The 26,179-nt window shown below is 46.2% G+C and overlaps 2 protein-coding genes across 4 annotated transcripts; both read left to right on the top strand.

Moving 5' to 3' along the window:
* Positions 1-249: 249 nt before the first annotated feature.
* LOC130157495 (GDNF-inducible zinc finger protein 1-like) lies at positions 250-13,397 on the top strand. 2 transcript variants are annotated; one of them, XM_056357152.1, is made up of 7 exons: positions 250-328; positions 6,003-7,292; positions 8,411-9,343; positions 10,893-10,987; positions 11,218-11,385; positions 11,889-12,046; positions 12,824-13,397. In XM_056357152.1, exons 2-7 carry the CDS (start codon positions 6,004-6,006, stop codon positions 13,067-13,069), a joined length of 2,889 nt encoding a protein of 962 aa, XP_056213127.1. In that variant the 5' UTR covers positions 250-328; position 6,003; the 3' UTR covers positions 13,070-13,397. The 2 variants fall into 2 exon arrangements, with proteins under 2 accessions (XP_056213127.1, XP_056213126.1); XM_056357151.1 differs by lacking the exon at positions 250-328 and adding an exon at positions 398-820.
* On the top strand, positions 12,833-25,875 carry GZF1 (GDNF inducible zinc finger protein 1). 2 transcript variants are annotated; one of them, XM_056357154.1, is made up of 6 exons: positions 12,833-12,965; positions 17,131-18,497; positions 20,403-20,497; positions 21,527-21,694; positions 22,825-22,982; positions 23,497-25,875. In XM_056357154.1, the coding sequence occupies exons 2-6, from the start codon at positions 17,152-17,154 to the stop codon at positions 23,851-23,853; spliced, it is 2,124 nt and encodes a 707-aa protein (XP_056213129.1). In that variant the 5' UTR covers positions 12,833-12,965; positions 17,131-17,151; the 3' UTR covers positions 23,854-25,875. The 2 variants fall into 2 exon arrangements, with proteins under 2 accessions (XP_056213129.1, XP_056213128.1); XM_056357153.1 differs by lacking the exon at positions 12,833-12,965 and adding an exon at positions 13,529-13,680.
* Positions 25,876-26,179: the final 304 nt, after the last annotated feature.

The raw sequence follows: 26,179 nt of genomic DNA, 5'->3' as shown, positions 1-26,179 counted from the left end.
ACTAACGGGGTAAAACTGACCCCCGCTTGCAATTCTGAGGAGCTGTGAGGGCTTCGCCCGCGGGCCGAGCCCAGCTGCGCCTCTCCTCACGCAGCGCGGGAACGCCGCCGGTGCCCGCGCCCAAGATGGCTGCCCGCTCGTGGCCCACCGCCTCCCTCACTCAAGATGGCCGCAAAAGACAGGCGGCTGCCGTGGTGACGCTGTGGCGGCCATGTTCCTTTCGGGCAGCGGCGTCCCTTTCCTCGGGCTGTACCATTCCGCAGGTGGGGGAGCGGTGGTTGCGCCCGGGGCCGGAGCGCGGCGGGAGCGGGGCGGCCCGCCTGGCAGGGTAAGGCCGGGAGGCGGCCCTGAGGGAGCGGCGGGGAAGCGCCGCCGGGAGGCGGGGGAGGGGGCCTGGCTGCTGCTGCCACCGCCCTGCCCGGCGGGAGGGTGGCCGTGGCCCTTGGGGTGCAGGCCGGGCCTCGACGCCTGAGGCGCAGGCATGGCGGCGGCGAGGCCTCGGCCTGCCCCGCGGCTCGGCAGGCCCTGAGGAGACCTGCGCTGGTCTGAAGCACAGGGGAGATGTCCGCCGTGTCCGGTTCCCCTGCGGGGCTCGGGGGTACCTGTGCGCTGTGGGCCGGCGACGTGCCTAGGAATCTGTTGGCCGTGCAAAGTAAACGGTAAAAGCCAGAAGAAGGTCACACCTGCATGTGGCCCATGGTGCGAGGAGTGACGCGGCGTGGCACCATTGAGCGAGGTGCAAGCGTTAGCGCTGTGCCCCTGCGAGCGTGCCCAGCCGTGAGCTCCTCACGCGAGGGGCAAGCCCTGTTGGGGCTCACAGGTAATGTACCTGGGGTTTAGGAAGGCAGAAGTCAGAGTTCTGTACATTTTAAAAAAAGACCCCAACAACTTTAAATGATTGTTGGAGGAATTTGTCCAGCGGTGTGCTGGAGGATGAATTGGGATGCTCTGGATGGCAGTCCCTCAGCTTGCCCAGCAGTGCACAAGCAGGCCAGAAACTGTAGCGGGGTGGTGGTGGTGCAGTTACTGTTTGCTCAGTCTCCTGACAAACCTAACTTTACATATCTGCGTCTTGTGGGAATTTATCTGAATAAGCTCGATTTTTCAGATGATTGATTCAGTTGAGTAACTCTAGCAGTTACGTCCCTGTAATGTTCTTTTTCGCCTATGTTAGCCTTTTATCTCACTGTTATTAATATATTTTTACCATCACAATCCACCTTAAGACAGGTAAATGTTACCTGATTTTACAGGGAAAAAAAGCAAAAATCAGAAAAAATACCACAGGTATGGCTTATTTAAGGACTGAAGTTAGGTCTTACACATCTGTGACAATGAGTCATTGCCCTTTACATAGGGAGGTTTGTGTGCTCTTAAATATTCTGCCTGTTGTACTGCAGTTCTGGTTGTTTAACCTGATCTCTTGAGCAGTTCGTTTTATCAGTCAGGATCCAGGGTGTTGCGCCGCGCCACTGTTACGATCTACCTGTGTTGTTCTTATTTTACCAAGTGATAGCCCAGGCATCAAGAGGAGCAATTATATGCTCTTACACCATATCAACACCTCAAAAAGATACTTGGGCCATTTGTGCAAAGGATAAAGATGATTAAGTAAGAGCATATTAGGACTTTATATTTATTTACTTATTTATTCACCTAACACGATTGATACTTCAAGGATTCTCATTTTGGTCCTTGTCAGAACCCTTTGTTGTACATGTACATGCAGCTTTTGAGAGTTTAAAGGAAGCCTTCCCGGGAAAGTAAGTTAAGGAAGAATTTCCTCCTCACTTCTCTGAAGAGAAACTTAAGATCTAATTGAAGAGGCTTGGGAAGAATCAACCAACCAAAGGTTAAATATATACTTTGCAAAAAGCAGGAGATACTTATCTGAAATAACAGAATTTTTGAGAAGTGTGCGGTTCAATTTTTTGTGGGGGTTTTCTCCCCTAGATAATTGGGTCTATGTATCAGTGTACCTTCGCTGTCTTCACTTCAAAAGGGCTACACTGTATCATACCAGATAAGGCTCTGGCCTATCGAAGTTGTAAAGTAGGTATGAACAGTGAAAGTCCAAGAAGCAAAGATGTTTCAGAAACATCCTTCCTAGAAACATCTTCACGCAGCACATATAAATCCCTTCTTAGAGCTTGGAAACCACCATTAAGCTTTAGTTTTTAAAACAGTTGTACTTATTCTAGTGGCCTTATCGGGAACTGTAATTGAATTGAAATACGTTTTGGTTTTTGCAGTGGTTCTGTTAAATTAATTATGTTTTCTGTAAATCTTACATACATGCAATTTTTTAAAAGTATTTATTTCCTTATTACTGGTCAAAGAGCTGAACAAAGTTACAAACAGGCAAAATGCAATATGTGGAAAAAAATGTTACTTTCATTTAAATCTTCCCATTGAAGTCGATGCCTCAGAGGGCAGCAACTTGCTGCTTTCAGAAATAGCCTCAAGGTACAGCAGAATGATTGTTTATTGGAGCTGTTAACCTCAAACCAGCTGCGCTTTGCTTCCTGGTTTCAGAAGCAGTAGCGGGTTCAGGATGACCCGCAGTGATCAGTGGGCTGTGAACCCTGCTGCCTCCCAGCAGCCGCTCTGAGAGGGTTTCTGAGGGGGTGAGATAATAGCAGAGGGGTTGTGGACTCCTCCTGCTGCATTGCACTTTTTCCACCTTTGTGACTGTCCTGTGTCACCGGTTGGGAGCTTGTTCTGCTGGGTTAGGGGCATGCGTTTGAGGTGGAGCAGGAGAGAAAGTGCCAATCATTTTGAGATTTGGGCTGTCAAGAGTGCTGGAAAGTGAAACACTCGGGGTGCAGCTCGGAATGATTAGTTTACAGACGCAGTTGGGAGTGAAAATCTGGATTATGAAGACTACACTGTCTTGTCTTCATAAATGGAGGGACACAGTTAAACCTTATGCTATCAATAATGTTACCACTATTTTTCCTATTTGTTTACTGGTGGTTAATTCAAGCCAACATTAACCTCCAATTAGAACAAAACATGTCCTACTCTTTGATTCAGTAACTGATTTACTGCAACGTTTGTCATCCTTATTCCCATTGCTGTGCATGGGAATTCCTCAAGAATCTCTCTTGTCATTAAGTGGTAATGAAGTGTAAAGAGTAAGGAAATAGTTTTCCTAATCCTTTGGGGGTAATAAGCTTCTTCCTTACCCCCAAAATGTAAGCAAAATACTCAGAAAACTTTCATTACTTGAACTTTTTTTTTTTTTTTTGGGGGGGGGGAGGTGTATAATCTTATATACTGTTTTATACCCCAAAACATTGTGTTCAACTCTCAACCTCCTGAAACTGTAAAAACATATGAAAACAAACTATATTCAACACCACTTCAGAAAACTAGATCAATTTCCAGTTTTGATCTTCCTCTTCAAACGGTAACGAAAAGTAGTCTCATTTTTTCTGAAGAAAAAACAAAGTGAGAATTGATGAATCTGTGGCATTTTTCAGTGGAAAGACTTTTTCAGCAAACCATTTCTGGGCTGGTTTAATCTAGAACCAGCTGAATTAAAGAGATGATGTTGGAACATGCCTCTCCATTTGGCTTAGTATCAGATATTAGTGTTAGCAGAGCTCACATGGGAGCATGTATTGAGAATTTATCACAGATGGCAATCTGAAAAAGGAGCTGGAGGAAATTAGCACGTGCTCTGCTCATTGATTTCTTTAAGCGCTACTGATCGGTGAGCAACCCTGGGGTCAGTTCTGCACAGAAGTTAAGGAGGATATCCTGTTGGAAAACATTAAGAAGGGCAAGCCAGGGGACAGATTAAGTGGAAGCTTTTGTGAATTTGTGGTCTGAATATAGGTATTAAACCCTGATCTGTGCTTCTACCTACAGCCTGCAAGTCTGCTGCAGGAGCTGTTAGGGTTACGTCTCCATGTAGCTGGTGATCGTTGGTAGGGAATAGTTGGCAAATCTTGAGTCGGGAGCACTTCAAAGATGCTCACTGGCCAGAATTCATAAGGCAGAGATGGTGATCATGATGATGATTTGTAGGAGTCTGGGTGCAAGTGGTCCTTTTCTGATAGAATTTAGACAGTGCTGTTTTGCACATCCCCCACTTTCTAGCTTCTGTGCGATGTTTCAGCAGAGGCTTTGTCTTTTTCTTTTAGTTAATTTCCCTCAATATTTTTCCTATAGTAATATTTTTGTTTTTTCTGAGTAAGCATCTTTGAATTTGCCACTAGTGAGGAGTCCAGGAGTGAGGAGGTTCTGCACCAGTTAGGTGAGAAGGCTGAGATCCCCAGCAGTCCCATTGATTGGGGTGGGACTTCTCACAGCAGCTCATCGAATACTCGGGATCAAAGCCCAGACTAAGTACAAGTATTTGAGGTTCTGCATAACTCAAATATACAGACCTTTTTATCTGGTAGGAATCTTGTCCGTTTCCTAAGAATGTAGCTGTACGTGCTCCAGCAGCACTTAATGGGGTCATTAGAAAATTCGTTTAAACCTTTAAATGCGGTTTTTAAAAATTATTTGGGATGTTCCAAGCATTGAGTGATTTATGCCTTGCAGATTAGAAGATGATTGTCCTCTACGGTGCTCTGCTGCAGTAGCTTGTAACAGGAAGAGTATTCTCAAAGCTATCTCTTAAGCTTGCTATTCAGACCTATTCAGTCTAGGCTATGTATTGTATTTGACTTCCTGGTACTTTATGTTGAAGGCACATTTGTCGTCTTAATCAGACAGTTTATATCTGCAAGGAATGTATTTAATGTAACATCAAACACAATTTAGATGAGAAGTGAAAGCAGAGCTTGGTGTAATTTTCTGCCAACCATTATTACTGTGAGAGGGAAGCACAGCAAGCCAAGCTTAAACAGAGCCTTTAAGCAATAACAAGCTGATTCTTCTGTTTATTTTGGCCTAATGTTCTTCCCTTGGTTACAAAGCTGCTGTAAGCATGTGCTAAATAACAGACATTTAAAAACTCTGCTGGATCAGGAGTATCAGCTTAGAGGATCAGATCAGAGCATCTTAAGGCCTCTTGGGAAGGTTGACAGCATCTTTGTGGTCCTTTATGTGCAAGGGTAAATGAGACTTCTTGTTCCAGTGGAGTAGGTGTCATATGCGGGCTGACACAGGAAAGCCACAGAGTTCTTAGGTGTAAGATTCACTGTGAGGATAGCTAGTGTCCGTCTCTAGAGGTGGTGGGGAAATGCAAATTGTTCTTTCTGAAAATGCCAAAAAACTTCTGGCCCCTATGTTTGTGGATTGAGAAGGAGCAGTTTTGAGATATTTTTCAAATAAAATACTATTGCCTCCTCAAAAAACTAGTAGCTTTTTCTAGATAAGTAGTTTGTGCCTGTATATTATTTAAGTGGCCAAATACAATAGAAGCTTGCTAACTATCGTTATTAACCCTTAGGTCTGATTGTTTACGGGGGGGGACGACGACCCCAGAAACAAAATCAAACCAAATCCAAAGATTTATGCCCCTGCTTTGGCACAAGGGGCTGCCTGGCACAGTGTGTGGAGCCTGATGCAACTGTGAAAACACAGGCCCTGTTTCAACACCAGCCTGGAAACAATCGAAAGTGACTTGCTATATACTTCAGTTCCCCCTCTGTGCAAGAGGGGTGGGGAAAGATGCTCATAAATGGTTGTGACCTCTACTGTTGAAAAGTGCTTGTATGAAGAATGTTTTATTATTTAACTGGGCCAATGCTGTTACCCTTATTTTGTTACTGTAACCATCTGTGCTACAGAATATTCACTCTGAGGAGTTATCCTAGAGTGTAAATCTAAATCTGTGACTGTAATAAACCAAGCATGTTTGCAGATGGTGGTTGCATTGATAGAAATAACCTTAAGGTCTTTACTATGTCTCGTAAATGAGGAATGAGGACGTGGATCTCTGCTGAGCTTTTTCTTAAGTGATTAATGTAATACACAAGTAAAACAGTAGCTCATTGAAAAGGGAGAGCTGGCATTCAAACATTTGTCTGTTTTTCTGGCAGGATGGAGAAGAGGAAGATTCTAATGAAATCCAAGGTTGCTGCTCCTAACCTCTTGAGGGCACTGCATTCTCTGTACCAGTTCGGTCACCTCTGTGATGTGACTGTTCACACACAACATTTGGGAATTCAGGAGGAGTTTCTGGTTCACAAAGCTGTCTTGGCAGCTTCCAGCAACTATTTCAAGGGGCTTTTCCTCCATGATGAGATGTTGGACACGAAGAACTGCACAGTGACTCTGCAAGATATTTACACGGAAGAGTTCACCTCCTTCCTGGAGTTTGTTTACACTGCAGAAGTGGAGATTGAGGCAGAAAAACTGCAACGGATGAAAGAAATAGCTGAAAGACTTGAATGCAAGGATTTGCTTGACATTTGTGAAGAAGTGAAAGCAGAGGGCAGGAAGGGTTTAGATTTGAGCCTCCATCTGAAAGGTCAGCCACAGTGGACTCATATCCAGCAAGAGGAGAACTGCAAACTGAGTAACTCTTCCCAAGTTGCGGCAATACCCATGCAGAGAAAACTTTGGGATAGGCAAAAACATAAAAAGTTGCTGGCTGGCTATGACCTCATTGAAGGGCAACCAGCAAGCCTGGAGCAAGAGGACACTGCTTTTCCAGGCCCAAAATCCAGGGCAGCAAAGCTACCAAAATGTAACAAGGCAGATACCAGAAACAGACTTGGCATGGATATCGTTAGTCTGGAAAATGAGAATAGTCATCCTCTCCTAAGTCAGACTGAGTCAAAGGAAGCCCGCATAGCAGTTAGGAACACTCTGCCTGAGCAGTGGGAAGATGAAAACAGTTTAACTTCCAAATTTTCTAGTAAAACGGAACGCAGGAAGACACCGCGGCACATGGAAAAAGTCTTGCCACAGATTGCGTGCGAGAAGTGCAATGAATCATTCCATGTTACCAAGCAGTACCAGTCGCACATGGAGCTCAAGCATGACATTCATCTGGCTGTCAAGTACAGCTGCAATATGTGTGAGCAGCTCTTCTCCACTCACCAGAACCTCCGGCAGCACCGCCTCACCGTTCATAGCGATGAGCAGGGCTTCTCCTGTGTGTTTTGTGACAAGAGTTTTAAGCGTCAGAAGGACATAAAAGACCATATCCGCAGGGTGCATGAGAAGAAGCAGGATCCCCAGGCCTGCCCGTACTGCGACAAGGTCATCGGTTCCAAGTGTGGCCTGACGGTTCACATACGAACGCACACGGGGGAGAAACCTTACAAATGTGAACGCTGCTCTGCCAGCTTTGCTCAGAGGTCTGCTTACAATACTCACGTAAGGTACAGCATTCTCTGTGTGTGTGTCTGTGTGCATGCAGGGAAATGTGTTTTCTCTCTGGGTGCCAGGCTAAAAGCATTTCTGAAGTCCTCTTTGCTTTAGTTTCAGAATTCCTTGGATCTGATCAGGAGTGTGTTGAAATCGGCACAGATTGTTTCTGTTGACCTCATCAAGCTCGTAGTCCGGATTAGTGGGTTGAGGTCTCCCAGAGCGGGAATGTGGGCAAATGTTTCCTGTTGACTCAAAGGGGACTTGTGCAACTGGATCTCTTAGGTGATTTCGGAAGCCTCAGGTTTGGGTTTCTTAATAGGACCCTCAAAAGAACTGGCATCTGTTTAAAATGCACAAGAAACTGCCCATTTCAGAAACATCAGGGCAGTATGGAGCTTTTTAGTATGGTTTTCATGGGCCAAGTATCCTGCATGCTGTTCTGCTGGGTAGTGTGAGCTTCCAGATGGGCTTATGAAGTGTTGCCTGACTGAAAACAAGATGTTGAAATTGCACGATAGTTTTCAGAGCTGCAAAAGCTACTGTACGTGTCAAACGTCACCATACCCTGCCTCTGTGTTGCAGGAGATAGGTGGTTTTTCGCTGGATCTCATCGTCCCTTTAAAAAAATGTCAAAATTTGTTTGTAGTTCAGTCCAGTAGCGGAAAAAACGTTCCAGTTGTGTTGCAATTGCAGTGACATAGCTTGTTGCATGCACTGAGCAGTGGTAAGTGGATTAACTGCTGAAGTTGATGGCTTACAAGGGGATATGTTTTATTTTTCCATACAGGCATTTAATCTATATTTCCCTTGGTTTGAGTCCATAATTTCTTATCCTTTCCATCATGGCCTTGGAGGAAAATTTACAGTCTGTCCTATGTTAGTAGTCAGACAACAAATATGTATACTTGAGAGGCTCCATCCTTGATGAACTAAGATATTTTCTTCAATTATCCAGTCCAACTCTACACAAAATTTCCCTGTTGTTCAGCTCTCCAAACATGCTGTTAATTTCTTAAATGTTTTGAAGAACAATTAAAAGGAAGCAACTCTTCCTCTAAGGCAAACATGTCTGAATTGGAACAATTAAACTCTCTGAATTTGTGCTCTGTTGTTTGTTTTATTTTGACAGAAAAATCCATGGGTCTGGGCAAGAGAGGAAACTCATGCCTGTTTATTGGATGGTCGTTCCGCCCGCCCATAGACCAAACGCAACGAGCTGTGACAAAGATCCTGGCAGAGACACGTGGGATGGGACATCAGAGGCTGAACAACGAAAGCGTGTGAGGCACAAAGAGGCCAAAAGTTGTGAGGAAGAACCTGGGCGTTCATCTGTTACCGAAGCAGACTGTGGCGATGGGCAAGAAGAACAGAAGCGGAAACGTAAAGAAGCTGCAGCAAGAACTGAAAAAGTGAGTGAAGAAGGGAATGAAGGTGAAATGAGTGTGAAGGGCGAGGAGGAGGTAGATTACGAAGCAGGCTATTCAGAAATTGAAGACAGTAGAGATAACGAGGAGGTCTGTACTGAGGAGGATGATGAGGATGATGAATGCCCTAATGAGAAGGATGGTGAAGAACATGAATCAGATGAGGAGTTTAAATTAAAGAAGGTAAATAAAAGCAGGGTGAATAAGAAATCCACCTATGTAATAAGATGTGATAAGTGTAATGAGCAGTTTCTTTCCCGGAAAAAGTATGTGGATCACTGCAGAGATGTCCATCAGTGCTTGCCTGGCAAAGTCTATCAGTGTGACATCTGCAGCAAGTCGTTTGCTAGTTACAACAGCTGGAAGGAGCATCGAGCATGTGTCCACACGGAAGAAAGGCAGTTTGCCTGCACCCTTTGCAATGCTACTTTTAAAAGAAAGAGAGATGTAAGGACACATTATATGCGGAAGCATGAAGGCAGAGTCAAACGCCCTCTCTGCTCTGTCTGCGGGAAGATCCTCAGCTCCCGAACAGCCCTAGTGTTTCATATGCGGACACATACAGGAGAAAAACCTTACGAATGTGGCATTTGTCATTCAAAATTTGCTCAGCCATCACAACTTAAGATCCATACCAGGTCAGCCTACAGCACTGCTGTTCCCGTTACCACGCCCTGCATGCCCAGTGTACTTCAGCACTTCATTGTCCTCTTCTAACTTCCCAGTTTTGAGTCATTCTTGCATGTCCTTGTAACAGGAGCACTGGGATACAATTTGTACTGTAGTGTCTATGATTAATTCTTTTACGTAAAGGCTTTGTTGGCATCTGGTCATTGCATCAGGTTTGGTAGGGATTTTGAAACAGATGCCCTGTCCAGATTTGTAAGCAAAAGCCAATCATTTGAGATGATCATAAGATGATGGCCTTCACTGATGAAAAGTAGCATAGGCTGGAGAATTACTCAGGGACCTCAGAGCCCCAGATGTGGAGCCCTACTCGCTCTTTATCACTCTGAGCGAGTCATTTAGTGTGGGATTTAATTTCTGGTATGCAATACAAAACCTGGACTTATTTGGGCTCCCTCTGTAGTCAGTGGAGCTAGACTGGATGAATTGCTCTCTGGTGGCATCGATATTAAATGTGTCCTCTCCCAGGAGAGGGTGAATCATGCCATGGAATTTCCCATCTTTCTCCAAACAGAGAGCCTAGCAGATGGCTTATAAGAGGAGGTTAACTGTTGGAGGGCTAAACTAGGTGAGAGAAATCCTGTTACTAAAGACTGTGGACCCATACAATAGGGACAGTGGCTGTCCTCTGTCTCCCAAGTGTTCTTACAGTGATTTTAAAAAAAAAATTGAGGTATACTGATTCAGGACCAGCAAAACATCTGAATCGTCAAGATAATCTGTCAGCTGAAACACAGCAGAGCTGCACTGCGTGTGAGATGCAGTGTGACTGCAACAAAACGGTGACTCATGGGGTTTATGTTGGGTAACTGGCTGTCTCATATTTGCAGCATTTTGCCTGACAACTCAAAATTATGCATGGTTTTGCACATCATACTGTTTGGGTTGGAATAAGGGAAGTCAGCATAGTGTGAAGACCAAACATGAGGCTCAGGCTTTCTCTGATTTGAGCTAGTTTAAAATCAGGTGTCCAGCACATGTTCAGAAACACTGCCTGCCTGCCTTTCCTTAGTGTCTCTTGTCTTAAAAATAGGAATATCTTGCCAGTTAAAAGTTTGCAGGGCAGAGGATGTGGGGCTCAAGGATTGCAGAAGCAGTAACTTGGCCCGCGATGTCCCAGGAGGTCTGCTGCTGGCATTGTGCTGGGGATGATCTGGATGCACTTTCAGTCTCTAGCACAACAGCAGCTTGTCATCTTCCCTGCTTTCTGCCTTCTGATGCTGATCCCATGAGCTGTAACTTGTGGAAAAAAGCTGGATTGTATAGTGCCCGAGAGTGAGGAAGAGGTAAACCTTACGTGGGAATTTTAGTCTTTAGTGTAGCACCGATACTTGTGAACATTCCATTTCCTGAGCAAGCAGAATGTCCTTTTTTCCACTTCATTTAAAAAATGAAGCATGCTGCCTGTAGTGTGTAGAATGTAATTTCAAATACAGTATTTTAAGAATGCACTACAAGAGTTAATTTTATTAGTAGTCATTTGTGTTTTGCTTCATTTAGGTCCCATACTGGGGAAAAGCCATATATTTGTGAGGACTGCGGGGCCTGTTTTGCTGATAAAGGCAAACTCACTGGCCACAAAAGGACACACACAGGTAGGCATTAAGCACTTCTGTTCCTTCCACCTGCTTTCTCCTATCACCACCCTTTATACTGCTACAGATTGCTAGTTGGGATATTTTTATTTTTTTATTTTTTTTGTAACTTACAGAAGAGACTTCAAGTACCAGGAAAGAACTACTAGGGATAGAAAGATATTTGAAAACCAACTCTGAAGTACAAAATTCTGCTGAAAGAATTCAGGCTGTCTTTTCTCTTTACTCAGGAGAGCGCCTTTTTAAATGTGATGTGTGCGGAAAACATTTTGCCACCAATGAATACTTAAAATGCCATAAACGGTGCCACATGGGTGCGAAGCCCTTCAAGTGCGAGGTCTGTGGGAAGACATTTGGACTGAGAGCCTCGCTAGCCCAGCACAGTAACGTCCATGCAGGTAATGAAACAAACTGTTCGGGGCTGGGAAAATAACTGGCACTGCAAGCTTGGGTCTGAAGTACTTTTCAAGTTTGGATGGAGGTGTTTTATTCCACCACCACTTTTAAAAGGTGCTTAAATTAGGTGATAGGGAGAAGCAGGGCTCACAGCTCGTTACACAGGGCACGATACCATCTTGTGTCATACTGGATGGTGCTTGCCCAGAAGACTGAGGCCTGTTCTGTGCTGCTGAAGGACGTCACAGCAGAGAGCGGCTGTAGTTGCTGCTATTCCCCTTGCAAGATCAGAGCGCTGTTCTCAGGCTTTCCATTGCAGCCAAGAAGCATTTGCTCTATCACATAACCTTAAAACCCGGGGCCTCAAGCATCTATCTCCCATGTACGCTGCTTTATCAATATTGGATCTTTTAAAAATCCTTTACGCTTTTTGTCTGCTGAGATCAGGTCCAAAAGAACCCGCCTTCTCACTCTGTGCTTCCTAGGTTTTTCTTGTTGTTTTTAGAGACCCGTCCGTATTTCTGCGAACAGTGTGGGAAAACGTTCACCCAGCAGGGCGCTCTGCGGCGGCACCAGCGTATTCACACCGGGGAAAAGCCATACAAGTGCAGAGCTTGCGAGAGAACCTTCACAGACATGTCCACCTTGCGCAGACACGTGTCGGTATGCTGCCCCTTGCGTGTCTTTGTGGCAGGCAGACCACGGTGGTGACATTTAACTACTGAGAAAAGTTTATTGCCTTAATGAGGGTTCACATTGGTGATGAATAGTAGGGTTGGGGGATTGATCTGCCATCTGTGCACAGCTTGTATTTCTGAAGCATGCAGTTTTTTCTCCGACAGCACAGCAGCTCCCACTACTGGCTGTCAAACCAGTCATCTCCCAGGTACTTCAATTGTCTTCAAAAGGAAAATCTGATTTTATAAAAATGTGTGACAAAGGACTGGTTATTTAAAATGCTTATTACTGATTGAATCCTTTTCTTAAAAAAGGAATGGGTCCTGCATTTTATATTACTGCAGTCTCTTAAACCTCTTCCACAGAGGCCACAACATGCTGGTTGATCACACCTTCATGTTGCAGATCAACATGATTTTACATGTTTCCAGCAGAAACATGTTCTCAGAGACCTTTGGGTCCTTGAAGTGACCGCTAAGACAGAATGTAAAGGTTTTTTTCCAGTTACAAGTCTTTAAGTTAATATATGTCTGTGTGCTAAAATTCTAGCCACTTCTCGAAGCACTCTGCAGCAGCAGAGCCAGGAAATCAGCTCATAGTTGGCAAAACAGACTTGTTCAGCTTTTGCGTTTGAGCCCAGTATCACAGAGTTAACCCCAGTACTATTTGATTTTGTACTGGTTTAAATCTTCAGTTATTAAAGTTACTGTTAGGAAAAAATCAGATGTAATTGTTTTCCACTTTTTTTCTCCCCTCCTCTAGATTCACGACCGGAATGCTCACTGGAGGAGTTTCTTAATAGATCTGACGACCAAAAAGGACCATAACTGGTCCAAAATAGAAACGTTCTCAGAAGCCTGTATGGGTGAAGACTCTGTGCCAGAAATTTGGTCGGTTGACCAAGGTAAACTTTATAAACCTGAAAGCATTATTCGTAAAAAAGTAGAACATGTGCCATCTGGCGTTAGTAACTCAGAAGACACCGATCGCTCCCTTCTTTACTTGTAGAGTCAATTACCGCCAGAAGACCGTGCGGTCTCTCCAGGTCGTACCAGGCTAAATTGTCTCAAGTGTTAATTGCGGCTGCCTCGTCACCCTCTGCAGTGCAGCGGTGGCTTTGTGCAGGTGAGCCGGAGTTACGGGCACTGCAGGCAGAGAAGGGAGCTGTAGTTCCACTTCGCAGTGTTTATGCCAGGTAGAGTTTAGATCCGTACCGGGTTTCTGGTTTGTAGTGCCCGAGCACACCGTGGGGTACCTCTGCGCGGCGGCCGGCCTGGGGCAGGGCGCTGGCCGGTCCTGGCCTGGGGCTTTAAATAAAGATGCGCTCATGACGTAAGCGGCCCTCCATCCCGTAGCTGATTCGTTCGCACAGATCGGACCGCAGAGACCCGGTGATGCGCTGAGCAACACCCAGGAACGTGGGGTCCCGGCCCGGGCCCCGCCGGGCCGCGCTGCCGAGCAACGGGGGTCGCAGCACTGACGCCACTTCCCGCGCGTCACGGCCGCGCCCCGCCGGGGCCGTTGTCAGGGCCGGGGCGCGCAGCTTCCGGCCGCCGCCCGGAGCCGTGAGCTGAGGAGCGGCGCGGCCCGCTCCGCCTGCGGGGCCGGCGGGGCTGCCGGTGAGTGCGGCCGGCGGCGGGGCGGGCTGCCTGCCCCGGCCCGTGCCCGACAGCCTCCCCCTCTCGGCCGCCCGCCCTCCCCTGCGCCGGGAGCAGCTCCCCGCCCCGCCGCCGCCGTGGGGAGGGAGCCGGGGCGGCGGGATCGCCCTCAGTAGCCTCGTTGCCTGCGCTGGGGGCGAGCGGCCGGCGGGGCACCCGCTCCCCGTTACCTCGGGGACTCCTGCCCGCTCTGCTGGCCGCGGACGCGTGCGGCCGCCCTCGGGCCGCCGGGGCAGGCGGGGCGGCCGAGGAACCAGCCCGCAGAGGAGAGGGGCTGGCGGGCCTTGTCGTGTGAGCTGGGGGGGGGGGGGGCACACAGCGGCGCCCCGTCCTGCCATGCAGGGCCCCCCGGCCTGGGCTGGGGTCGGTGTGCGGCTCCGAGTTGCCCCTGCGCTCACAGAGGCTGGCGGCTCTTGGGGTGCGCAGGCCTGGCACCTAGGCGGCGTGCGGGGTGTCTGCTGCAGCGCGCCGGCCTCTGCTTCACAGGGCTTCTGCCTGCGCCCTGCAGGCGGTGCCCGTTGCTGTGGCACCGTTATTGCAGCTTCGGTGGTGGGAGCAATCCGGAATGGGGCGGGGTGGTGCTAGCAGTAATGCCTCTTAATAGACCCTGTGGAATTGCTGGTGCAGGAGAACAGACAAGCTTGCGGGTCCACAATCTGTGAAATCTGGCTGGCTCTTTTTACCTCTTTTTATCTCTCCAGCTAGGTTTGCCACTGGGAGGGGACGCGTTCATGTGCGTGATGAATGACTGACCTTATGCAAGAGTTGCTTTTATTTGCATCTAGGTTCTGACAGGCTAGTCCTAGTGAGCAGGCTCAGTCTGCAGATCTTCGGGCTCTGTCTTTTTTGAGGTGAACATGGCTTACTTCTCTTGAAGATGCTTTGCCAGCCCAGTGCTCAGCAGCTCAGTATACTTGCCAGAGGAGTGGTAAGCCTTCACAATGAAAGGCCTTCATGGCGCAACGTATCTTGCTGTACATGTTGGATTAATGCTCCTCTGAACAAACTCAAAACCAGCGGGAGGCTAGCAAAGAGAGCAAGCGATGTGTTTTCATAGTGGCTTTTGATTCTGCAAATACTATGGAGGGAAGAACAGGAGGTTTCTGCTTTGCAGCCCTAAGAAAAAAGGAATTGGCACAATGTGTCTGTTAACACATGCGCCTGTGGTCAGCTCCTGAAACGAACGGCTCGTTGAGTATTTATGAGCTCATTCACCCCAGTGGGAGAAGTTTGTGGTTTGGGTTCTTGTTTCCTGCTGGGGATTGCTGTTGTCTACACATGACCACAGTTTTGCCGTGCGATCAAATGGAAAATAGATGGATAGTTGTGAAATGACAGGATGAGTCGTTCAAAAATAATTGTTATTGAGGAGGAAAAGTTATGTTTTGATATTGATTATTTCAGATAAAGCATTCAGAGAGTCTTTGCTTAATTCATTCTTGCATACTTGGGGTGCCAGTGTGTCGTATAACTGAGAAAAAAATCGCAGAGTGTGGAGAAAGGGAAGCAAAGTTTAAACATGATCTTTTATGCTTCTTTGAGTCAGCCTTTCAGTCAGGAGTCAAATCATGTCATTCTCATTCATATAAAATTTCTATCAAAACTGAAGTGCAGCATTGGGGTTTGCTTGTAAAAGTGGACAATGTTTTGAGATGCCTGTTGAGCTCTGAGCTGGCACAGGCGATTCTTTATCCCCTTTCTAGGTCTTTTGGTTTAGGTGTAGTAAAAGTAACAGTGGGATTTAGGTATTTGTTAGAATAATGTTAATAGAACTATTTAAATCTTAATAGTAAGCTGACTGAGCTGAAGATTCAAAAGCTAGGAAATGGGAAAGTTTCGTTCTGAGAATAATCTTTTTCCATAGAACCTAAGGAAGGGGTTTGGGTGCCCACGGTGGATTCTGTTTGCTGTTCTCCCACTTGCTTGTTGCATGAGGTTGGGGAAATGATTCTACTTCCCTCACGTCCTGCCTACCTTACTTGTAAACACCTTGGGGCAAAGGCTCCCTGGGGCTTTTTGCCTTGCGTAGTATTAAGTTCACAAAGCACTCGTTTTACACAGCTGCTGCCAAACTGCACAGATTGGTGGAGATTATAGCTCTTCATTTTACGGTTTTCTTGAAAATATTTTATCAAGATGGTTTTAACAGGAAATTGTATTGGGATGCTAGTCTAACTTTTGGTTTGTTGGAATGAGTGTAGACTAAAAATTTGAGTTTATAGCTCTATTGGAAGAGAAGGAGCCTCCTTCTGATGCGATGAATATTATTCTTGTGTCTCTTTCCTGTTTAATATGGTTTCCTTACTGTTATATTAATACAAATTTTGTTCCATTTGTACACGTTTTTTGTTTGGTTTTTTTTTTTTTTAATTTACCTTCCTGAGCAAGATTTCTGGTGTTTTGTGTATAAAAGACTGCAAGTCTACTGTACCTGAGCATGAAGAAAGAAACCTTAGTTAACTTTCAGGAAGCAGAAAGAAATTTTTCAGATTCAAAATGCATGCATACATAGTAGTTAGGAACACAGGAAAGCGAGATAGATTGCACGGGGGGTATTGCTCAGAGTGTCTTCAGAGTTCATAGAAATATTGTTTCTTCTGGGATCAAACCTTTTAAAAAAAACCCACCACACCTCAGTTCTTTTGAGAATTTTGGAGCAGCTTAAAACATTACTAGGAAATAGGACATAACCTGAAGGTAAAGGGTAGTGGAAATTGTGAAGCCCTTGAATGCCCATTTGCAGCCTTACAAAATTTAAAGGGTGTAAATCCATTTTGAGTGATGAATATTTTAGAAAAGAAAACACTTTGGGGATTTTTTTAATGATTTCTTAGGTTTACAATTTGCAAATATGATTACATGGTCTCCTTTGCTTTGGTCGGTTAAGCATTTGGAATTTTATCCGAGTCTTGTTTAAAAGTCTTATCTCAAAAGCCTGTTTAAGGAAGTGTTTATTTAGGATTGCAGTTAACTTTTACTTAATCTTACCTTTCTCTTACTGCCTGATTAAGAGGGAGAATAATTTCTTGATTCCACATGCCTTAATACGAACATTTCTTTTGATCTTTCTCTGTTTGCTTCATCCCTGTTGCAGGTTCTAATAGTCTGTGGTGTTCTAGGAAAAATTACAGTTGAGATTTAAACTTAAATGAACTTCAGAGAAATCCCTGTGGATGACTGGTGGTATGGGTTTAGATATGACTGCTCATGGTGACGCTTTCTGAAATCTGCGCTTCTAGCCAGACTTTTCACAAAGCTTCTGTAAAAGTCTGGTCTCCTGAGCTCAATTACCTGAAGTGCTTAAATCTGAAGTGAAGCACTCTCAGAAGTCTGGACATGACTTTTGGCCGTTGAAACCTTTGAGTTTTGTTAGCTTCCATGCAAATAACTAACATGCAGTGTTGTTAACAGCTTTTTGCAGAGAGAAGAAAGATGGAAAGTAATGCAGTTTTATTGGAATCCAAGTCCTCCCCTATCAACCTGCTGAATGAAATGCATCAGCTGCGTCTCCTGGGCCACCTCTGCGATGTGACAGTCAGCGTGGAATATCAAGGCGTCAGGGCAGAGTTTGTTGCTCACAAGGCCGTATTGGCAGCAACAAGCAAATTTTTCAAGGAGGTGTTCCTTAATGAGAAGGGCATGGATGGCCCAAGGACCAACGTGTTCCTGAACGAGGTCCAGGTTGCCGATTTTGCTTCGTTTCTTGAGTTTGTGTATACTGCTAAGGTAGAAGTGGAAGAAGACAGAGTGCAGCGTATGCTGGAAATAGCCGAAAAGCTGAAGTGTTTGGACCTCTCAGAAACCTGCTTTCAGTTGAAGAAGCAGATGCTTGAGTCAGTGCTGTTGGAGTTGCAAAACTTCTCAGAATCACAGAACTCCGAGGAAGAGAGCACGGCCCAGCCAAGCATTTTGCTCGAGTCCAAAGGAGCTGCTGTGGCAGAAGCGGACCAGGCAGACTGTCCTCTGGATCCTCCAGATTCGCCAGTAGACAGGCCCAGCAACGCAGCATCTCCTGAGATGCCGGTTACCAAATCAAAAGAGAAAACAGACAAAAAGAAGGAAATGATGAAGCCTCCTTATGCCAAAATCAGAAGGGCGAGTGGGAGACTAGCTGGGAGGAAAATATTTGTGGAAATCCCAAAGAAGAAATACACAAGGCGGCTGAGAGAGCAGCAGAAGAATGCAGAGGTTGCTGTTGAAGAAAACAAATATCCTCAAGATCAGGATATGTGTGACATGGAGAGAGAGGAGGAGCAAGCGGAGAACAGCATCAAACCTGAAAGCGAAGAATGCGATGGCAACTTTGAATTGGAAGAAAACCTGAAAAAATCTGAAGAGGATAAAAAGAAACGAGGCAGTAACTTCAAGTGCAGCACATGCGAGAAGGAATTCCTCTATGAGAAAAGTTTTCTCAAGCACATAAAGCACAGCCACGGCATTGCAGCTGAAATCATTTATCGGTGTGAAACCTGCAGTCAGACCTTTGCCAACCGGTGCAACCTAAAAAGCCATCAGCGCCATGTCCACAGCAGTGAGCGCCACTTCCCTTGTGAGCTCTGCGGTAAGAAGTTCAAGAGGAAGAAGGACGTCAAGAGGCACATTCTCCAGGTTCATGAGGGTGGTGGGGAGCGTCATCAGTGCCAACAGTGTGGAAAGGGGTTGAGCTCCAAAACTGCCTTGAGGCTCCATGAAAGGACGCATACAGGCGACAAGCCTTATGGGTGCACAGAGTGTGAGGCTAAATTTTCTCAGCCTTCTGCACTTAAAACACACATGAGGTATGAACAGACTTAACTGGCCTTGTTAGATTCTGGGGGGAGAAGCAGAATCCCCTGGAACACACCTTGGGCCTTCAAGTGAAGTGGGGATGTAAAACGTGACTGACTGGAAAGTGTCCGTATTTCCTTTTTTCAGATCTCTTTTCTTTTTTTTTCTTCCCTGCTTTTTGGGTTAAGTGAGTTGCTGTCATTTTCTTTAAGCCGAAATAGGGGTGCGTGGGTCGAGGCCTGCTGCTGCCAAAGGGCACGGTTAACTTTTCCCATGGGAGTAGAGTATTAAGAGTCAGTGGGACGTTTCACATGAGAAAAGCAACCCCCGTGCGGAATTATTTGTAGTATTAGGGCTAGAATTATTTCTGCTAATTTGATGCCTCTTTAGTCAATAGAATAATGTTATGCAATAAGCATGAAAATATTCTAAAAATATTTGGTCATGCATTACATTGAAGAGTGCCCAATTTGGGTCCTAAGCTTAGAAAACAACCGATAATGTGCCTAGAAAGAGGCTGACACGTCACCGTCTGGAGGTGAGTGAAGCACCGAGGAAACCCACGCGGAGCTAGTGAAATCAGTTGTAGTGCTTATATTGCAGTGAGACCCAAAGGTGGAGGTGCAAATGCATGGTCTTGAAAGGTCAGGGGAGAGACATTTTTATCAAGGCAAACATTATAGCTGTTACGGGCTTTAGCCTGCTTTGATCAGTCTGCCACAGGGGTCATCTGCAACCAAAGTTGAGATTAGAGCCAGGGAGTAAGCATGGAGAGGGAGGTATAGAAGAAATATCCCTAAGTACTACTACTCTGATCCACGAAAGGAACACAGTAGTGTCAGTGTGTTCCCTGGTGGCATTCCCTGCGAGGTCGAAGGGTTCGTTAGCTTTTGCTTTCTTTCACCGCCCCTTTTGAAGTCAGTGGGTTTACTCCCAGTGGTACAAACCACGTCCAGAAGGGGAGCACTGCTGTGGTGTTATTGCTGATGCAGGGGTATGGAATCTCTCTTTCAGCATGTGTCCTTTCCTAACCGCAAGGAACTGCTTTGTACTGCTTAAAAATTATTTTTTGGCAGAAGGGGAGTTCCTCCTCCACTGTGTACCACTATGACTACATAGTAAGCTTGTTGAATGCTGGAAATTCAGTGCTGTTCTAATTCGTGTATCATGACAGTCTGTGGTGGGAATTTCTCATCTTTTTTGTGTGTATTTTTACATCTGTGCTCTTCCTGTTGATGTATATCACCGTGAAAACTGACTTGTGCTGGCTGCATTCCTGCAGCGCTATTCAAAAGAGCCCTGATGCATGCAAAAATCTAAGCAAAATAGTGAACTGCCCTTCTTGTACACACAGCCTTCCTCAGGAGGTGATGCCACAGCTTGGGGTGACAGCAAGAAAACTGACTGTGTAAAAGTGACGTCTTTAATCTGCTCCTTGGGTGCCACTTGTTCCAGGGTAGCCAGTGACTCTGTGTGTTGGCCTGGCAAGAGCAGCATGCCAGGGGACACGTCGCTCGTGTTCTGTGTGGAGGGTTTTATTAATAGCGTTAGCAATATAAAGATAGCTGCTTTCCTTCAGATCCCAGAAGACCGTTACATTTTTATTTCAGTCTATCTGGATACAAGTTTTCTACACGTTACTTAATTTTTAATTTAAAAATTTGGTTTTACCCTAAAGAAATTTTGGGATCTGGCCTTGATCATGCAGCACACACATGATTGAGCGATGAAAGCAGCACTGCAGAAACCACCACGCAGATTTTGGCCCAGCTGAAGGTATTTTTTAAAAGACAGGAAAGTCTTGTGCAGGCATACGGTCACTCTTCAGAGAACAGCCACAGAGTAAAGACAGCTTGCGTTGTGCTGCAGAGGAAGGAAGTATACCTTGGTGCTTTAATGTTGCCTTCTCATTTCAGAATCCATACTGGTGAAAAACCTTTTGTCTGTGATGAATGTGGTGCCAGGTTCACGCAGAATCACATGCTTATATATCACAAACGATGTCACACAGGTAAGGCTTGCTTTTGTGATGTACTACGTGTAGGAGGAGGCCTGCAGTGAAACCAGACCTTAATTTCATTCAGAAAATGCTTTTTTCTTGTCGTTTTTTATATAAAATCAGATGTTCTCATCCCTAGGCGTGATTTTACTGAGAAAGGTTCCTATAGCTGGATAGGCAGACAGCAGAGAGAGTAAAAGGAGCTGATTAAAGAGAAAAGGCGGCGTTCCCATCTGGCTGGGCTCCGCCATCTGAGGCATGGACTGGGGCTGCTTTGAATAGCCTTCAGTGTCCACAGATCTGTCATCAATAAAAGGTGCAGTTGAATTCTTAAGAGAAAAATGATTTCTCTATGAATCTGGAACAGTTAGCCAAGGAATAAAAAACAGCTGTCTTGGCTTATCCTGATCTGCAAAGAAATCTTTTTGAAAGCACGTGTCCTTCTCCCAGGTATCCTTTGTAGTATAAATTGGTGTTTTGAATCGACCCTTTGTACCTCCTGCGAGTTGTGTGTGGTACAGCGGCATCTTTCAACTGACCTGCCTTAGAAAGGTCTGCCTTCTGCCAGTAACTCGTAACTAAATGTGGGCAGCAGAAAACCTTCAAATGACAATGAAACAGAATTCCAGGCACACTCAGCAAGATGCGTGTAACTAAAATGTGCTGCTGGCAGGTGGAGGCCTTGCACCAGAGGCATGCAGCCTCATGGTTATGATGAAAGTAAGCCAGAATGCTCCCAAGGCGGCAAGAAGCTGCTAGCTAGCTGCAGATCTCCCTGGGCTGCTCGTGCACTGCGCAGCGCTGTCGGCGTGCTGTGGGATGGGTGCGGTTGCCCTCACGCTGTGGAGGGTTTTGTGCAGGTTTCTGGGAGGCAAACTCTGTGCCATACGCAGAGATCGCTGCTGTGGCCCACACAGATCCTTTTGTGAGGCTGGCATGTGCTTCGTTGTGTGTCTAATGGCGTTTGGGTTTTGCATGTGATGTTTAATAGTGTTCTGAAACACTACATGGGTGTAATTCTCCTTTTCACCCTCGCTGCAGGGGAAAGGCCTTTCATGTGCGAAACGTGCGGGAAGAGCTTTGCCTCTAAGGAGTACCTGAAACACCATAACAGAATCCATACGGGATCCAAACCATTCAAATGTGAAGTTTGCTTCAGAACGTTTGCACAGAGGAACTCGCTGTACCAACATATAAAAGTTCACACAGGTAGGAGGAGCTCTTTTTGTTTGAAACAAACCACCACGATTTAAAGACGTAGCTCTCACGCTTGCATGATTTGGACAGGGAGTGTCTCAACTAGGATTTCCCAGTACTTTAATTCCTACCCTGTGCGTGTATTTTGATTCTTGGTGCGTCACGTTCTTTTCATCTGCTTCTGGTGCCCCCTGCGCTTCTCACCAAGTTACAGCAGTTCTCTGAAACACTTCCAAGAGCTGGAAGTGCATTGTTAAGAATGCCGCCAGGATTATTAGTGACCAAAGGACTATGTCCGGTTTGGCTCTGAGCAAAGCGCTGCGGAGTGCTGATTGCGTTCTTGCCCACTTCTCATGTTTGCATTCTCTCCTCCTTGGATCTACTCTTCAGTGTCTGTTCTTAAGTTTTTCTTACCTGCTCTAGTCCCTGTTATTCAGCAATACTGTAGGTTGCAAATGATGGTCTTGCTTTCATCACATAATAAATATGCTTGCTTATCCCGTGCCACCCCCTAGGAAGTGTCCTTGCCACTGTTCTCGGTGTTAATGAAATCCCTGTTCTGTTGCCGTGCCTTCCATGCCTCTCCGTGTCTAGTGTGGCATTACTGAGGGGGACCAGGGGACACTGGCATGGCAGCGCTGATGTTGGCGGGTTTTTCCTGTTCTGGAATATCATCTCTTTTTCTGTGATGCCACTTGCATCTGTCAGCAAGTTTTCTGGTATCTTTTCTTACCCTAACCAAGGAAGGAGTAAAGGTGGTTGTTTCAAAAAGTGTTTGATAACACAGAGAATACAGCAGTATGATGTGTTATGGGCAGCTCTGGTGTTCATGCTTACAGAATGTACCTTGTAAATAGGAAAACTTGCATTCTGGGCAAGACTTCAGTTGCTGGTGGAAAATACGTGGAGGCTTCAGTGGCTGTACAGACTTATGCAGGCTGTGGGTCTAGCCCTTACTCTGTCAAGTATCTGCTTATTTCAGATGCGTCCGTTACCTGACTGTGAGAATTCTGAAAACATCGTGGTTTTTTCCTGAAGATGCTTGTGTGTGTATTACCATTGCACAAAGTACGGGGGTTCCCCAGTGAGCAGAGCTCGTAATACCCCAACATCACCACTCTAACGCTGCGCTCTGCTTTCAGGTGAGCGACCCTACTGCTGTGACCAGTGCGGTAAGCAGTTCACGCAGCTGAATGCGCTGCAGCGTCACCATCGCATACACACTGGGGAGAAGCCGTTCATGTGCAATGCCTGCGGGCGAACTTTCACCGACAAGTCCACCCTCCGGCGGCACACTTCGGTAAGAGCCTGCCAGCCCACTTACGAGAACCTTCCTCTGCGGCCACGTACTGACCCGTCAGCACCTCTCGGGCCTGGAGGGCAGTTCCTGTGTGGTTTTTGCTGGGTTTAGCGCGTCCTGCTCTCTGGCGTGGCGTTTGGTGTTGAGATACTCACATGGTTTGTGTGCAGTCCTGAGGCCACAGTGAAGCTGTGCTTAATCCATTGTGGCACAGCCCATGTAGGTCACGCCTGAGGACTGTTCAGAGGCACAGATTTGTTCTGTGACCTCTGAGCACGTTCCCCGTGCCACTGGCAGGTGACAGGATTCGCTTTCTGGGCCAGGCTCTCTGCTGGACCAGGTAGATGCTGTGTGAAAAGGGGAAGCTCACCAGGGACACAGATTAGTGCATGGATGTATACCAACCTAGTTCTGGGATAGTTATGTGGGATGACAACGTGGAGATCTTTTTGACCAGCATTGAGCTTTTGCCTCCTAGACTGTCATCTGGTTCTTTTTATTTTTTTTTTCCCAGATACATGATAAAAACACACCCTGGAAGTCCTTCCTTGTCATTGTCGAAGGAGCATCTAAGAATGATGAAGGTCACAAAACAGAGCTTCCCGATGAAGAATATGATGTGTCACCTAAAATACCCGAGAAGCTGCTGTCTTTCTCCGAGAACAGCCACTATCAAAACTTGACTGCCGTTGCGGGGAGCGTGACTGCACTGCACGACAGCAGTTCTACCACGGGAACAGACTGTAAGTCAGACGGGACTCCAGGGCCACAGGAGGCCCTTATAGCCACCACTCTAAGTGAGCTGACAGTGCTGCAGACACAGACAGATGCTATGCAGCCACAGCTTCATGCTCTGGTGAATATGGAATAATTTGGTATTTACAAATCCAGTTTAAGCTGCACCCTTTGTATAGTCCTTTGACTTTGCCGGTAGCCTACTGAGGGAACTAGGGGAAGCTACAAGGAAGCAGGCACTGGATTTCCAGAATTTCCTCTGAAAATTCATTACCTGCCTCCAACACATACAGCTCCATCTCCTGAAGGCAGGGCAGAGTAGCACCACAGCAGGGCAGTGGAAGAGGAGGCAGAGGTCCCAGTAAGTTTATTTCCGACAAATAAACTTTTTTTATTTTTTTATTGTGTAGCTCAGCTCCTTTGCTCTAGCTGGCCTGTGCTGAAAGGAAGTACCTGTATTTGGGTAGGTTATAAAGAAGGTGTGAATGTGATTTCCAGTTGATTTGATGACACGCGTACAATCAAGAGAAATTATGTTGTGTTTCTCAGCCTAGTAGCTTAGCGGAATTAATTGCGTTTTCCCTTAGCGGGAATTGATACGTAAAATTGTACTAAGTGGCTTTTCAGGAAGTGTTGGTTTCTCTCTGCTTTTGCCAAAGATCCAAGCAGTGAGCCAGCTCACTCCTTGGGAATATGAGTGGGAGCAAGCTTCGGAAAGACCTGGAGTCTCGATTCTCTAGTAGCAGAAGGGGCAGGTGGGATCCAAGTGCTGCATCTGTAGGGGCGGTGGTGGTTACATTTCCCTGAAACCTGGCGCAGTTTGACACTTGCATTCAGTCTCCATGTTCTAACGGCTCCAGCTTACATATAACGTGGCAATTAAGACTAAAACATCTTTGGTAAAAATGTCTGTGAGAGGTAGTACCTCAGTGATGCTGGGAAGGCTGGTGTAGGAAGACAGCTTACGGCGTTCTCCTCTTGTACCCGAGCCGTTTTCTGCTGGTTCAGATAGGTCAGCAGCGCACTTTTCTCCACCGTGGCTCAAACACTGCTGCTGCTCAGAACTGCAGACCTGCTTCTAAATTACCCACTGCTCTGGTGGGGAAAAAACCTCTTACTGTTTTGCTGCGGACTTGCTACAGGGAATTCCACCAGCGCAAGAGTCTCCAGTGGTAAACCCAGCTACACACAGGAGACAGGCCGGGTGCGTTTGACTAATGGCATAGAAAGATGCAACCAAGTGAAAAACGTGGCGGACTATTCAAGGGGTTCAGGCCTTTGTCTCCCAGGTGGCGCAGACCTTGTGAGTAAGACGGGGTTGGGCTCTGAACAGCAGTTCTAGGCTGGTGTGGGTTTCACTGTCCCCAGCGGGGCGGGGCAAGGGTATGAGGCTTTTCCCCATTAGCATCGGCTGCTCAATTGTAATAGAAAACCCTGGCACTGCGCCTTTGTTTTAAATAAGGGAATGTGGCAAAGCCAGCACTGGGATGGAGGGTCCCAGCTGTGACTTGGGTGACCGCAAGGTCACACAGCCTGCTGCAGCAGCCCCAGTCTCTGCAAGAATTGCGCTTTATCTTAATTCATCCTAATCTAATTGCAGCTTGCTTGTATGGCTAATGCTTCAAAACTGGGGATCACATCCTAGCGCCACCATTTAAAAATGGAGCTTTTCAGAGTCATTTTCCCGTTTCTCTTCATTTTGCTGTTAGTGTAGTATTTCCACAGAAGCTCTCTCAGCTGAAGCTGTGAGAAACACGGAACGACTGCAGCAGTGTAAAGGTAAGCACAATCAGGCCTCGCTGAGGCCCGTTCCAAGGCTTAGGGGTTGGCAAAGCAATAACGATACCTAGACTGTGGCACAGAGCTATTTTTGGACCTTAAAGGGATGTCTGATGCGTTACCATGGAATCATAACTTAATCTATAGAAAGGGAATTTTTTTAAAAGATAACATTTCCAAGAGGTTATATTTGAAATATTTATTCAAGCAGGCGGTTCCTGTCGAAGCTCAGTATTCCCCATGACCAGTGTCAGGAGTTTGTAGATATATTTAAAGCCTGAGCATTAGTACCTGTAGCCAGGGAAACTTTTGTACTCCATGAATGTACGGAAGTGAGTTACTCGTATGAACTGTTCTTATTAAAATATTGAAACCTTCATTAAGACTGACCCTGGCAGTGATTTGATGATTGTATGGCATGTTTCTATACATACAGGCCCTTGTTGCTGCGAGCGCGCCACATCCTAACTAGGCCCTGCCAGAGATGCCTGGGCTAGTCCTGCCCTTCCCGCGAGGGATCCATTTCGCTTACCTTTTGCTGGATGATTAAGAAACACGCCAGAAAAACTCTTAGTGCGATGCCTGGGCCCGTTCCCCGTTCCTGTGACCCGTTGTACCACAGGCACGCAGGTGGTGCAACCGGCGCTGTAACGCGGATCGGCCAGCACTGTCCCGTACGAGGG

Source organism: Falco biarmicus, chromosome 12 (genome assembly GCF_023638135.1).
Source record: "Falco biarmicus isolate bFalBia1 chromosome 12, bFalBia1.pri, whole genome shotgun sequence".
Lineage (NCBI taxonomy): Eukaryota > Metazoa > Chordata > Aves > Falconiformes > Falconidae > Falco > Falco biarmicus.
This window is presented reverse-complemented; position numbering and strand designations above follow the sequence as displayed.